Source organism: Nerophis ophidion, unplaced genomic scaffold (genome assembly GCF_033978795.1).
Source record: "Nerophis ophidion isolate RoL-2023_Sa unplaced genomic scaffold, RoL_Noph_v1.0 HiC_scaffold_60, whole genome shotgun sequence".
Lineage (NCBI taxonomy): Eukaryota > Metazoa > Chordata > Actinopteri > Syngnathiformes > Syngnathidae > Nerophis > Nerophis ophidion.
In genome coordinates, this window is record NW_026906982.1 from 292,565 (window position 1) to 309,163 (window position 16,599).

At 32.7% G+C, this 16,599-nt stretch overlaps 1 protein-coding gene across 9 annotated transcripts in view; it reads right to left on the reverse strand.

The window, feature by feature from the left end:
* LOC133547081 (ankyrin-2-like) overlaps positions 1 to 16,599 on the reverse strand; it is a 150,679-nt gene that overhangs the window by 112,244 nt on the left and 21,836 nt on the right. For all 9 annotated transcript variants that reach the window (XM_061892879.1, XM_061892880.1, XM_061892877.1 and 6 more), the window contains exon 2: positions 1,376 to 1,477. In XM_061892879.1, coding sequence (XP_061748863.1) covers positions 1,376 to 1,477 — 102 coding nt within the window. The remainder of the gene's footprint in view (positions 1 to 1,375; positions 1,478 to 16,599) is intronic.

Genomic DNA, 16,599 nt, shown 5'->3' on the forward strand with positions numbered 1-16,599 from the left:
AGCCGTTCACAGTGAAAAAATCCAAGACTGTGTATAGTGTAAGACTGTGTTAACATCCTACTGCCCCATGCCCCCAAAGAGGAGCAGCCACTGCCGGATGCACTTTAACGTCATACCCAGGAAACTATCAACCCAACCAAATAAATCGAGGGACCCTACTGTATAATATTGGCAATAGGAACGACTGTACATGTATAAGTGTATGGAAAAAAATCCTGGCTTTTAAACGTTGCACCTTTAGCAATCCAAATGGTTCTTTTCTTCTTTATTCCAGAGGACATGACGTCCACAGTTTCCAAAAACAATTTGAAATGTGGACTTGTCGGACCACAGAACACTTTTACACTTTGCATCAGTCCATCTTTGATGAGCTCGGGGCCCAGCGAAGCAGGCAGCGTTTCTGGGTGTTGTTGATAAATACTTTGCATTGTAGAGTTTTAACTCGCACTTACAGATGTAACGACCTACTGTAGTTACTGACAGTGGTTTTCTGAAGTGTTCCTGAGCCCATGTGGTGATATCCTTTACACACTGGTGTCTCTTTTTGATGCATTACCGCCTGAGGGATTGAAGGTGCGTAATGTCATCGCTTAAGTGCAGTGATTTCTACAGATTCTTTGAACCTTTTGATGTTATTACGGACCGTAGATGGTAAAATCCATAAATTTCTTGCAATAGCTCGTTGAGAAATGTTCTTATAAAACGGTAATACAATTTACTCACGCATTTGTTCAATAAGAAGTGACCCTCGCACCGTCCTTGATTGTGAATGACTGAGCATTTCACAGAAGCTGCTTTTATACCCAATCACGGCACCCACCCGTTCCTAATTAGCCTGTTCCAAATAAGCGTTTGATGAGCATTCCTTTAACTTTTCTGTCTTTTTCGCCACTTGTGCCAGCTTTTTTCAAACATGTTGCATGCATCAAATTCCAAATATTTGCAAAATATAACAAAGTTTTCGAGTTGGAACATTAAATATCTTGTCTTTGCAGTCCATTCAATTGAATATAAGTTAAAAAGGATTTGCAAATTATTGTATTCTGTTTTTTATTTACTATTTACACAAGGTGCCAACGTCACTGGTTTTGTGTATTTGGGAGAAAATGTTATCAAAATGTTCAACCAAATATTTATATTAAAATCAGGTTTAATGATAATTATATTTTGGTGTAAAAAAAAAAGAAGTTGTAACATTAAGACCACCGACACTTAAAAAAGTCATAATTTTACCAAAACAGTTTAACACCACCATATATAAAATGTATGTACTCCAGATATAAACAATAGAACTAGATCTCTTATAAAAGTGATGACGATAGTGTATGTCATGCTCATGTCTACCTGGAAAAACTCTTTTTTTTGTTTTTTTTACCTGATTGCAGGTGTTGATGTCGACGCCCCCTTTCAGATATTCCAGAACCTTGTCAATGTTTCCTGCTCTCGCCGCTCGCAAGAAACTGGTGTTGCTGTCGGACTGCAACAGAGAAAATCACATTTCAGGAAATTTATCGGAAGAAAAAAATGGGGGGTCTGAGTCGAGGATGTTCTTGTGGCTTGTGCAGCCCTTTGAGACATTCGTGACTTAGGGCTGTATAAGTAAACATTGATTGATTGATTAGAAAAAAGGAGAAATACACACCCATAAAAAAAGAATGAACAATAAAAAGTCGGTAGATGACATTTATGTCAAAAAATGGTTACATCGTCAACTTCACGACAGCCTCACCAATTTGAAATAAAGTGTTACTTTATGTAAATTAATATGTACAATATTGTAAGATAAAATGATCCTCGTAAATTCTTTAAAAAAAAAACATTCGCTATATTATGTGAAATAATTAAAGAAATTGTGAAAATGAATAATAATGAGATCAAAGACTAAATTCAGAATAAAATAAATTAAAATATGTCAAGAATACATTCAGAATTCAGCCAGAAAAAAATAAACAAAAAACAAACAAACAATAAAACAACCCCATTATTAAAGTTAAAGTTAAAGTACCAATGATTGTCACACACACACTAGATGTGACTGAATTATTCTCTGCATTTGACCCATCACCCTTGATCACCCCCTGGGAGGTGAGGGGAGCAGTGGGCAGCAGCGGTGGCTGCGCCTGGGAGTCATTTTTGGATGATAATGTTATTAGATGAAACAAGGTTCCAAAAAAAATTGTATTACTTAAAACTCATTAAAATGTGCGATTACACCCATTGATGTATAGCAGGTCTTGGAAAAGCTTCCCATTCGGGCCCGACAGACATTACCCAAAAGGGACAAGCGGTAGAAAATGGATGTATGGATATTTTATTTATATATATATATATATATATATATATATATATATATATATATATATATATATGTATATATATGTATATATATGTATATATGTATATATATGTGTATGTATGTATGTATGTATATACATATCCATATACAGTGTGTGTGTATATATATAAATATATATGTGTGTATATATATATATATATATATATATATATATATATATATATATATATATATATATATATATATATATATATATATATATATATATATATAAATACCGGTATATACAATTATATATAGATGAATAGATAAGTAGATATACTGGCCCCCAGACACATTTTTTTCTCAAAATGTGTTCCCTCCAGGTCAAAATAATTGCCCAGGCCGGATGTATAAGCTACGATCAACTATATATAGATAAATAGATAAGTAGATGTACTGGCCCCCAGACACTTTTTATTTTATTTTATTATTATTATTTCCCCCCTCAAAATTTGGCCCTCCGAGTCAAAATAATTGCCCAGGCCTGATGTATAGGCTCCCATCAATTATATACAGATAAATATACAGGCAAATTGACTGGCCCCAAGACACTTTTATTTATTTTTTTATTCTTATTTATTTATTTTTTTCCCCTCAAAATTTGGCCCCTCGAGTACTGGTCCCCAGACATTTTTTCTTCTTCTCATAATTTGGCCCCCTGAGTCAAAATAATTGGTCAGGCCTGATGTATAGGATACCGTCAAATATATATATATATATATATATATATATATATATATACATATATATATATATATATATGTATATATATATATATATATATATATATATTTGTCACTTTCAACCTGACAAATAACAGCTACCAACCATTCACGAAACCCAACACAACACTCCAATACGTGCACCATGACAGCAACCACCCACCCACCACCACGAAAAGAATACCTACCGGAATTAATAAAAGGCTATCGATGCTGTCATCTAGCAAAGCTGAATTCGACCAAGCAACCCCCCCGTACCAGAAAGCACTTGATGAAAGCGGATACAACTTCACCCTCACCTATGAACCCACTCCAGGAAACCAACCAAAAAAGAGCAGAAAACGAAACAACATCATCTGGTACAATCCGCCATTCAGCAAAGGCGTCTCAACCAACATCGGCCGCAAGTTCCTCACTCTGATCGACAAACACTTCCCCAAAAGCAACACCCTAAGAAAAATATTCAACAAGAACAACATTAAATTGAGCTACAGCTATATGAACAACATGCAACAAATCATTTCAAACCACAACAAAGCAATTGCAAAAGGACTGCCTACCCCCAGACTAAACGACTCTGAAACCAATAATGAATGTAACTGTCGCAAGAAACCTGATTGCCCTCTCAACGGAAGGTGCTTACAGACATCAGTCGTTTACCAAGCAAAGGTGACACGCAAGGACATTAACACATCCGACACGTACGTAGGATTAACCGAAGGAGCGTTCAAAACAAGATGGAATAATCACAACGCCTCCTTTAGAAACCAGACTTTGCGGAATTCTACAGAACTCAGCAAACACATTTGGAACCTCAAAGACAATAATGTTGAATATTCAATAACATGGCCAATTCTTGCATCCAGCACACCTTACAACAGTGGTAATAAAAGATGCAACCTATGCTTAAAAGAGAAACTGTTTATTATATATCATCCAGATCTATCATCCCTCAACAAGCGCAGTGAAATCATTTCAACATGCCGCCACAGACGGAAACACCTCCTAGGTAACACATGAGCCAATCACCACACCCTACGCCTGCTTGTACCCACCCACTCTGTGCCCTTCCATTAAAAAACAGATCTGTAGAGATGAAGTAGTCTTGTGATTTTTTTCCCACACCTACATATATATATATATATATATATATATATATATATATATATATATATATATATATATATATATATATATATATATATATACTGGCCCCAAGACACTTTTATTTATTTAAAAAAATTGTATTATTTTTTTCCCCCCCTCTCAAAATTTGGCCCCTCGATTAATAGCATCCGGACACTTTTTTCTTCTCAAAATTTGGCCCCCCGATTAAAAATAATTGCCCAGGCCTGATGTATAGTTTACCATCAATTATATACAGATAAATATATAAGTAGATATACTGGCCCCAAGACACTTTTATAAATTTTTTAAATTGTTTTTTTATTCATTTTTTCCCCTCAAAATTTGGCCCCTCGATTACTGGTCCCCAGACATTTCTTTTCTTTCCTCATAATTTGGCCCCCTGAGTCAAAAAAATTGGTCAGGCCTGATGTATAGGCTACCGTCATATACATACATATATATATATATATATATATATATATATATATATATATATATATATATATATATATATATATATATATATATATATATATATATATATATATATATATATATATATACATATATATACATATATATATATATACATATATATATATATATATATATATATATATATACATATATATATATATATATATATATACATATATATATATATATATGTGTGTGTGTGTAGATATACTGGCCCCAAGACACTTTTATTTTATCATTATTATTATCATGTTTGTTTTTATTCCCCCTCAAAATTTGGCCTCCTGATTGATAGCCCCCGGACACTTTTTGTTTATTTTTTTTTATTTGGCCCCCCGAGTCAAAATAACTGCCCAGGCCTAATGTATAGGCTACCATCAATTATATATAGATAAAAGGATAAGTAGATATACTGGCCCCCAGACACATATTTTTCTCAAAATTTGGCCCCTTTTAGTCAAAATAATTGCCCAAGCCAGGTGTATAGGCTACCGTTAAATAAATAGCTCAATAGTAAAATCTTACTTCTGTGAAAAAAAAAAGTCATAAGTACAATACAATAATTAGTAGTCATTACAGCAGCGATATTGTGAGAATAAAGTCAGAATTTTGTGAGAAATAAGTTGTGGCAAGGCAACACTAAATGGTCCTTAGTGTGTAAATGAGTGACCCTGTGATGAGGTGGTGAGGGGTAAGGGGTAGCAGGGGGTGTATATTGTAGCGTCCCGGAAGAGTTAGTGCTGCAAGGGGTTCTGTGTATTTGTCTTCATTCAGAACAGCGTTATACAATCCATTCCACTTGTTCATACACAGAACACCTGAAGCTCCAATCCACGTTAATCCTGCGTACTTGCTCGTTTCAATTAGGCTGCGATCAAAAGTTTACATACACTTGTAAAGAACATGATGTCATGGCTGTTTTGAGTTTATAATAATCTCTACAGCTCTTATCTTTTTATGATAGAGTGATTGGAGCACATACCTGTTGGTCACACAAAACATTTTAAAAGGTTCTTTTATGAATTTATTATGGGTCTACTAAAAATGTGAGCAAATCTGCTGGGTCAAAAGTATACATACAGCAATGTTGATATTTGCTGACATGACTCTTGGCAAGTTTCACTGCAACGAAGCGCTTTTGGTAGCCATCCACAAGCTTCTGGTTGAATTTTTGACCACTCCTCTTGACAAAATCGGTGCAGTTCAGCTAAATGTGTTGGTTTTCTGACATGGACTTGTTTCTTCAGCATTGTCCACACGTTTAAGTCAACACTTTGGGCATGCTATTATATATCGCACACACATATATATATATATATACACACACGTGTGTGTGTTTTTGCTCACATTTTTCATGAGTTGTACTCAAACATATGAAACTTACATAAAAGACCTATTCCCCTCAAATATTGTTCACAAACCCGTCTAAATCTGAGTTAGTGAGCATTTCTTTTCTGCCAAGATAATCCATCTCACCTCACGGGTGTGGCATTTCAAGATGCTGATTAGACAGCATGATTATTGCACAGGTGTGCCTTAGGCTGCCCACAAAAAAATACCTAAACGCACGCACGCACACGAACACACACACACACATTGTGTGTTTGTGTGTGTGTGTGTATATATATATACCTATATATGGGCCTACCGAGGATGTGGTAGTGGTTTGTGTTGTGGTTTGTGCAGCCCTTTGAGACACTAGTGATTTAGGGCTATATAAGTAAACATTGATTGATTGATTGATATATAATGAAATGAAAGCAATATTTTACATTTAAAATGTTGTATGTAAAAAAAAAAAAAACTGGTATTACATTCCCAGACACTCGCCAGTAGAATAAAAATTATCTGCATTGTAAATGCTGAAATTTTATGGAAAAAACTACTTGCATACAGATGATAGATAGATAGTGCTTTATTGATTCCTTCAGGAGAGTTCCTAGTGGTCAATTTTACGGAATATGTACTTTACTGTGCAATCTATTGATGAAAGTTTCAATCAATTTCAAAAAACCTTCCCTTTATTTCGAAAATCCTCAGAAAAAAAAATGTTGCACGTGGAATAAATAATCTAATACTGAAGATCATCTTTTTATTTACAGAATCACATAGCATAAAGTAGTGCAATTACAATTATCGCGAAATCAATGAATTAAATGAAAGTCTTATTTTACATTTAAAATGTTGTATGTAAAAAAAAAAAAGTGGTGGTATTACATTCCCAGACACTCGCCAATAAAATAAAAATGATCTGCATTTTTAAATGCTGAAATTTTATGGAAAAACTACCTGCATACAAAGTTGTAGATAGATAGATGGATAGTACTTTATTGATTCCTTCAGGAGAATTCCTACTGGTCAATTTTACAGAATATGTACTTTACTGTGCAACCTACTGATGAAAGTTTCAATCAATTTCAAAAAACACCTTCCCTTTATTTCGAAAATCCTTGAAAAAAAAATGTTGCACGTGGAATAAATAATCTAATACTGAAGATCATCTTTTTATTTACAGAATCACATAGCATAAAGTAGTGCAATTACAATAATCGCGAAATCAATGAATTAAATTAAAGTCTTATTTTACATTTAAAATGTTGTATGTAAAAAAAAAAAAGTGGTGGTATTACATTCCCAGACACTCGCCAATAAAATAAAAATGATCTGCATTTTTAAATGCTGAAATTTTATGGAAAAACTACCTGCATACAAAGTTGTAGATAGATAGATGGATAGTACTTTATTGATTCCTTGAGGAGAATTCCTACTGGTCAATTTTACGGAATATGTACATTACTGTGCAACCTACTGATGAAAGTTTCAATCAATTTAAAAAAACACCTTCCCTTTATTTCGAAAATCCTCGAAAAAAAGATGTTGCACGTGGAATAAATAATCTAATACTGAAGATCATCTTTTTATTTACAGAATCACATAACATAAAGTAGTGCAATTACAATAATCACGAAATCAATGAATTAAATGAAAGTCTTATTTTACATTTAAAATGTTGTATGTAAAAAAAAAAAAAGTGGTGGTATTACATTCCCAGACACTCGCCAATAAAATAAAAATGATCTGCATTTTTAAATGCTGAAATTTTATGGAAAAACTACCTGCATACAAAGTTGTAGATAGATAGATGGATAGTACTTTATTGATTCCTTCAGGAGAATTCCTACTGGTCAATTTTACGGAATATGTACTTTACTGTGCAATCTACTGATAAAAGTTTCAATCAATTTCACAAAACACCTTCCCTTTATTTCGAAAATCCTCGGAAAAAAAATGTTGCACGTGGAATAAATAATCTAATACTGAAGATCATCTTTTTATTTACAGAATCACATAGCATAAAGTAGTGCAATTACAATAATCACGAAATCAATGAATTAAATGAAAGTCTTATTTTACATTTAAAATGTTGTATGTAAAAAAAAAAAAAAAGTGGTGGTATTACATTCTCAGACACTTGCCAATAAAATAAAAATGATCTGCATTTTTAAATGCTGAAATTTTATGGAAAAACTACCTGCATACAAAGTTGTAGATAGATAGATGGATAGTACTTTATTGATTCCTTCAGGAGAATTCCTACTGGTCAATTTTACGGAATATGTACTTTACTGTGCAATCTACTGATAAAAGTTTCAATCAATTTCACAAAACACCTTCCCTTTATTTCGAAAATCCTCGGAAAAAAAATGTTGCACGTGGAATAAATAATCTAATACTGAAGATCATCTTTTTATTTACAGAATCACATAGCATAAAGTAGTGCAATTACAATAATCACGAAATCAATGAATTAAATGAAAGTCTTATTTTACATTTAAAATGTTGTATGTAAAAAAAAAAAAAAAGTGGTGGTATTACATTCTCAGACACTTGCCAATAAAATAAAAATGATCTGCATTTTTAAATGCTGAAATTTTATGGAAAAACTACCTGCATACAAAGTTGTAGATAGATAGATGGATAGTACTTTATTGATTCCTTCAGGAGAATTCCTACTGGTCAATTTTACGGAATATGTACTTTACTGTGCAACCTACAGGTGAAAGTTTCAATCAATTTCAAAAAACACCTTCCCTTTATTTCGAAAATCCTCAAAAAAAAATGTTGCACATGGAATAAATAATCTAATACTGAAGATTATCTTTTTATTTACAGAATCAAATTGCATAAAGTAGTGCTATTACAATAATTGCAAAATCAATGAATGGCATGGAAGTCTTATTTTACATTTAAAATGTATGTAAAACAAAAAAAAAAGTGGTGGTATTACATTCCCAGACACTCGCCAATGAATAAAAATGATCTGCATTGTAAATGCTGAAATTTTATGGAAAAAACTACCTGCATACAGAAGATAATAAATGATAAATGGGTTGTACTTTCATCTCCTGAATTCCTAGTGGTCAATTTTACAGAATATGTACTTTACTGTGCAATCTACTGATAAAAGTTTCAATCAATTTCACAAAACACCTTCCCTTTATTTCGAAAATCCTCCGAAAAAAAATATTGCACATGGAATAAATAATCTGATACTGAAGGTCATCTTTTTATTTACAGAATCACATCGCATAAAGTAGTGCAATTACAATTATCGCGAAATCAATGAATGACATGAAAGTTTTATTTTACATTTAAAATGTTGAATGTAAAAAAAAAAAAAAGTGGTGGTATTTGTAACCCATATTTGAAATTCCCATTAAACACATGCATACAGTGCAAATATTTTTATTGTGGAGGGATACTTCCTGCCCCAAAATGGCGCTCTTCGTGTCTGCTGTGGTTGCTGTGAGACACACTGTAGAAGAAACTAGTAAAATCTTATCATCCTCACATTTTTCAAACTTTATTATTAGGTGAGTCTTTTGCCATGACATAAGCAACAGAATTCCAAAACCACAATCATGTGCCTTGTCGCCAATATTATGTTTGCAGCTGTTTTAGCATAGGCGCTAACCGCTGCTATTTCTCCATACAGCCAACATGTTTGATTAACAATCGAGCAGTGCAGGTGTGTTGTTTTGCCCTCGATTACTCAGGTAATTACCTTTTTTGCTTTCTTATGATAATCCAGCCGATTTATAGGCAACAATTTAGTCAAGCAAAGGGCTTTGCGGTGCTAATATGCTTTAGCCCAGGGGTCACCAACCTTTTTTGAAACCAAGGGTTACTTCTTGGGTACTGATTAATGCGAAGGGCTACCAGTTTGATACACTCTTAAATAAATTGCCAGAAATAACCAATTCGCTCAATTTACTTTTAATAAATAAATCTATATATATATATTTAAAAAATGGGTATTTCTGTCTGTCATTCTGTCGTACATTTTTTTTCCTTTTACGGAAGGTTTTTTGTAGAGAATAAATGATGAAAAAAACCACTTAATTGAACGGGTTAAAAGAGGAGAAAACACGAAAAAAAATGAAAATAAAATTTTGAAAAATAGTTCATCTTCAATTTCGACTCTTTAAAATTCAAAATTCAACCGAAAAAAAATGAATAGAAAAACAAGCTAATTCGAATCTTTTTGAAAAAATTTAAAAAAGAATTTATGGAACATCATTAGTAATTTTTCCTGATTAAGATTAATTTTAGAATTTTGATGACATGTTTTAAACAGTTTAAAATCCAATCTGCACTTTGTTATAATACATAACAAATTGGACCAAGCTATATTTCTAACAAAGACAAATCATTATTTCTTCTAGATTTTCCACAACAAAAATTTTAAAATAAATTCAAAAGACTTTGAAATAAGATTTTAAATTTGATTCTACAGATTTTCTAGATTTGCCAGAATATTTTTTTTTCAATTTTAATCATAACACGTTGGAAGAAATATTTCACAAATATTTTTCGTCGAAAAAACAGAAGCTAAAATGAAAAATTTAATTAAAATGTATTTATTATTCTTTACAATAAAACGAAAATAAAACATTCCTTGAACATTGATTTAAATTGTCAGGAAAGAAGAGGACTGAATTCACAAGATAAAAAGGTATATGTGTTTAAAAATCCTAAAATCATTTTTAAGGTTGTATTTTTTCTCAAAAATTGTCTTTCTGAAAGTTACAAGAAGCAAAGTAAAACAGTAAATGAATTTATTTAAACAAGTGAAGACCAAGTCTTTAAAATATTTTCTTGGATTTTCAAATTCTTTTTGAGTTTTGTCTCTCTTAGAATGAAAAATGTCGAGCAAAGCGAGACCAGCTTGCTAGTAAATAAATACAATTTCAAAAATAGAGGCAGCTCACTGGTAAGTGCAGCTATTTGAGCTATTTTTAGAACAGGCCAGCGGGCGACTCATCTGGTCCTTACGGGCGACCTGGTGCCCGCGGGCACCGCGTTGGTGACCCCTGCTTTAGCTACTTTGTTAATGCTTTTGCAAGTTTGTCTTCTTTACTACGCACTCTAGATGGAACGCAAGTGTGTGTATTTGGTTTGTTGCGCAACCCTTTAATTTAACTCTGCTCGATTGTTTATCATCTTTGAATGTTTGGACAAGTACTTGAATTTGAATTTTGATTCATTGAGTTTCTAATAATGAGTATTATTATGAAATTAGTTTATATAAGTGCACTTGTAATTGAATTTTTAACTGATCCATAATTGAGTTTTATCACTTTAGATAAGAAAACATGATCTGTATTATTAGAATGTATTATGAATGTTCATTTTAAATGGACTCATGATTGTAAATTAATTAACATGGTTAATTATGTCATCAATTGTTTATTAATACAAAAAATGTGTATTTTTGGACAATCGAATGCTTATATTATGCATTCAAGTACCTAGATCAGGGGTCACCGACGCGGTGCCCGCGGGCACCAGGTAGCCCGTAAGAACCAGATGAGTCGCCCGCTGGCCTGTTGTAAAAATAGCTCAAATAGCAGCATTTACCAATGAGCTGCCTCTATTTTTTAAATTGAATTTATTTACTAGCAAGCTGGTGTCGCTTTGCTCGACATTTTTAATTCCAAGAGAGACAAAACTCAAATAGAATTTGAAAATCCAAGAAAATATTTTAAAGACTTGGTCTTCACTTGTTTAAATAAAATTGTTTTGATTTTTTTTTTACTTTGCTTCTTATAACTTTCAGAAAGACAATTTTAGAGAAAAATACAACTTTAAAAATGATTTTAGGATTTTCAAACACATATACCTTTTTACCTTTTAAATTCCTTCCTCGTCTTTCCTGACAATTTAAATCAATGTTCTAGTATTTTTTTTTGTTTTATTGTAAACAATAATAAGTACATTTTAATTTAATTCTTCATTTTAGCTTCTTCAAACTTATTATGATTAAAATTCAAAAAAAATATTCTGGCAAATCTCGAAAATCTGTAGAATCAAATTTAAATTTTATTTCAAAGTGTTTTGAATTTCTTTTAAAAATTTTGTTCTGGAAAATCTAGAAAAAATAATGATTTGTCTTTGTTAGAAATATAGCTCCAAATATAGGGTCAATTTGTTACATATTATAACAGAGTGCAGATTGGATTTTAACCTATTTAAAAAATGTCATCAAAATTCTAAAATTAATCTTAATCAGGAAAAATTACTAATGATGTTCCATAAATTATTTTATTTTTTTCAAAAATATTCGAATTAGCTACTTTTTCTCTTTTATTTTTTTCGGTTGAATTTTGAATTTTAAAGAGTCGAAATTGGATGATAAACTATGTTTCAAAATTTAGTTATCATTTTTTTCGTGTTTTCTCCTCTTTTAAACCGTTCAATTAAGTGTTTTTTTCCATCATTTATTCTCTACAAAAAAACCTTCCGTAAAAGGAAAAAAATGTACGGCTGAATGACAGACAGAAATACGCATTTTATATATATATATATATATATATATATATATATATATATATTAAAGGTAAATTGAGCAAATTGGCTATTTCTGGCAGTTTATTTAAGCGTGTATCAAACTGGTAGCCCTTCGCATTAATCAGTACCCAAGAAGTAGCTCTTGGTTTCAATAAGGTTGGTGACCCCTGACCTATATTATGTACGTTGCTAGTGAAGAGGTAACTAGGTTACTCACTTTGTTTTTTGGACTTTTAGGTCAGGTTTTTTTTCCGGGAAGGAATACCCGGTGACCCCAACAACCTGAGCTCCCTATCCACCTTTACACTCAACTCAACAAAATGGCGAGCTAAACAAGAATGCGGTAGGACAAGCATTTTTTTTTCCTCCTCCGCTGCGAACCCTTTTGGATTACTTTTATTTTTTGAACTGAACTTTAGGACTCATGCAAAAGTCATTGCATTTTGCGTATCTTTTGAACTGAACTGTGGACTGGTTCCGTAAAGGAAGCAGGACTGTAGCTTGTATTTTTGTTTTAGCCATTTTTTTTTTTTTCTATTGTGTTATCTGTGGTATTTATGTTTTTATGTCAAAACATTTAATGCAGTCAAAACCAAGATAACTAGTTGTCATCATCTTTCATACCACAGGCTCCTAGACAAACCATCTTCTGTCACACAATTTACACTTTTAACCCATCTAGCCCATGCTAGCGTTACATATTACATTCCCAGACACTCGCCAATAGAATAAAAATGTAAATGCTGAAATTTTATGGAAAAACTACCCGCATACGTTTGTAGATGGATAGATAGTACTTTATTGATTCCTTCTGGAGAGTTACTAGTGGTCAATTGTACGGAATATGTACTGTACTGTGCAAACTACTAATAAAAGTTTCAATCAATTAAAAAAAAACACCTTCCCTTTATTTCGAAAATCCTTGAAAAAAAATATTGCACTTGGATTAAATGATCTAATACTGAAGGTCATCTTTTTATGTGCAGAATCACATTGCATGAAGTAGTGCTATTACAATAATCGCAAAATCAATGAATGAAATGAAAGTGTTATTTTACATTTAAAATGTTATATGTAAAAAAAAAAGAAAAAAAAAGTGGTATTACATTCCCAGACACTCGCAAATAGAATAAAAATTATCTGCATTGTAGATGCTGAAATTATATAGAAAAACTACCTGCATACGTTTGTAGATAGATAGATAGTACTTTATTGATTCCTTGAAGAGAGTTCCTAGTGGTCAATTTTACAAAATATGTACTGTATTGTGCAATCTACTAATAAATGTTTCTTTGTGATTTTCACTTGCAAATATTGTAGTTCTTTGCTCCTGCTTAACTCTGTGGTAATATTCTTTTCACAAAATACAACCAATAGTATGTTAATGTTAAATCTTACTTGTGAGAAGTAATCCCCCAATTCCTATTTTCAACAGTCTGCTCATTTGAGCAGGAAAACGCTGAATACCAGCCCAGCATCTTTGTTTTCTACCTGTCAACGGTCAGTTTAGGCTGCTTGTCGGCTCCTCATCACCTCTTCAAGATGGCGGCCAAATCGCTTGCGTCACAGCAGCCAATTCTGCGTCTACTTATAAGATGTCTATGGTTATAACGTCATTGCAAACACGGCAATCTGTTGCGTCCACTGCAGTTCTCTACCTTATTCATACTTTTTGTCAAGTGATTTTTTTTAAGCAGGGTTGCATGAGGTACCTACACATAACGTTACATTAGTGAATGTATCACACACAGAAACGTGACGTTAGACGGCGGTCAGCAGCACCGCATATTTTAGTCATCTACAAAAACACAAACAGTCAAATAAAGGTCAGTTAAAATGTATACTATATTACGAATATGTGTACATATTCCATAGAGCCCTGACATCTAAAAAGTACAGCATTGTTCATTGTTATGTTCATGTATTTATGTTTTTTATGTGTACGCACACATAAACACATATATAGTGTGAGATGAGATCAATGAGATAAGGTAACAACATGATAAACTGCTGTGGAACTAGTTACAATGCACTATTCCATGGAAATACAATGTTAACACTTTTGTGCAAATAAGTATAGTTGCACTTGTTTTTTCAAATGTGTTTATACTGTAAAGTAATGAGTTAAATGTTTAGAATAACTGGTTAATAGTGCTATTATGAAGTGCAATGTCAGCACTGTTTTTTTATAATAAACATATACAGCGTTTTAAAAGCATACACAATCTGTGTACATATATTAGTCTGTGGTTAAAAAGACTTGAAATGACTCGAAACTCAAAATGCAGGACTTGGGACTTGACTTGAGACTTTCCAGTATTGACTTTGGACTTGACTCGGGACTTGCCTGTCTTGACTCGGTATTTGACTCGAGACTTGAGGGCAAAGACTTGAGACTTACTTGTGACTTGCAAAACAATGACTTGGTCCCACCTCTGTCTAATACTGAAGGTCATCTTTTTATTTACAGAATCACATTGCATGAAGTAGTGCTATTACAATAATCAAGAAATCAATGAATGACATGAAAGTCTTATTTTACATTTAAAATGTTGTATGTAAAAAAAAAAAAAAAGTGGTGGTATTACATTCCCAGACACTCGCCAATAGAATAAAAATGATCTGCATTTTAAATGCTGAAATTTTATGGAAAAACGACCTGCATATGTTTGTAGATAGATGGATAGTACTTTATTGATTCCTTCAGGAGAGTTTCTAGTGGTCCATTTTCCGAAATATGTACTGTACTGTGCAATCTACTAATAAAAGTTCCAATCAATTTAAAAAAAACACCTTCCCTTTATTTCGAAAATCTTTGGAAAAAAAAATATTGCACGTGGAATAAATAATCTAATACAGAAGATAATATTTTTCAGTGTTTCCCACAGGTCAGGCATCTATTTGAGGTGGTGTTGTCGGGCGGGTTGGGGGGGATTGGTGTGGGGGGGTCAGCGGCGGCGATGACCAAGAAGAACGCGGAGTTGGAATATAATTAAAACACTTTATGTACATATTTATATACATATTTATATAATACTTATATAATATGTAACTACAAGCTCTTTTATGAGCGGTCGAGCGAGTCAAAAGCCCCCAAAAAATAATAATAAAAATATATATATATTTATTTTTTATTTATTTTTATTTGTGGCGGGCCGCCACAAATAAATGAATGTGCGGGAAACCCTGTTTTTATTTACAGAATCACAATGCATAAAGTAGTGAAATTACAATAATCACGAAAACAATGATTGACATGAAAGTCTTATTTGACATTTAAAATGTTTTGTATGAAAAAAACAAAAAGTGCTGGTATTACATTCCCAGACACTCGCAAATAGAATAAAAATTATCTAAATTGTAAATGCTGAATTATTATGGAAAAACTACCCGCATACTTTTTGATGTATATAATGACAATTTTTTTTAGTCATTCAGTATTTTAATAATGACATTTGTTTGGAGAGATAAAAACTCCCATCTTCTTCTTTTTTTTTTTTTTTGGGCAATATTGGAATCCCCTCTTGGCTGCAGGGGCCTCCCATCATGCCACAACAGCCGGATTACAAACACTCTAATCCGGGATTTTGTCAATCCCGGACCACCGTCATACAGAACATTTTATACACAAATAAAAATAAATAATACCAATTTCGATGAAATCTCCATTTTGCAGAATACTTGTTGTATGGGTTCAAGCACCGTCAACACCTACATTAAACCAGATACCACACCCGTGGCACTTCGATTGCACCGTCCGAGCAACTAGCGAGCGGGCGAGCTCGGGGATTAGTTGGGAAACGTGTGGAAAAAAATAAATCTCGGGAGTAAAGGCGGGGGAAGGGCGCTAGAGAGTGAGGATACGGATCTACAAACCCTGTTTCCAAATGAGTTGGGAAATTGTGTTAGATGTAAATATAAACGGAATACAATGATTTGCAATTCATTTTCAACCCATATTCAGTTGAATATGCTACAAAGACAAGATATTTCATGTTCAAACTGATAAACATTTTTTTTGCAAATAATCATTAAGTTTAGAATTTGATGCCAGCAACACGTGACAAAGAAGTGAGGAAAGGT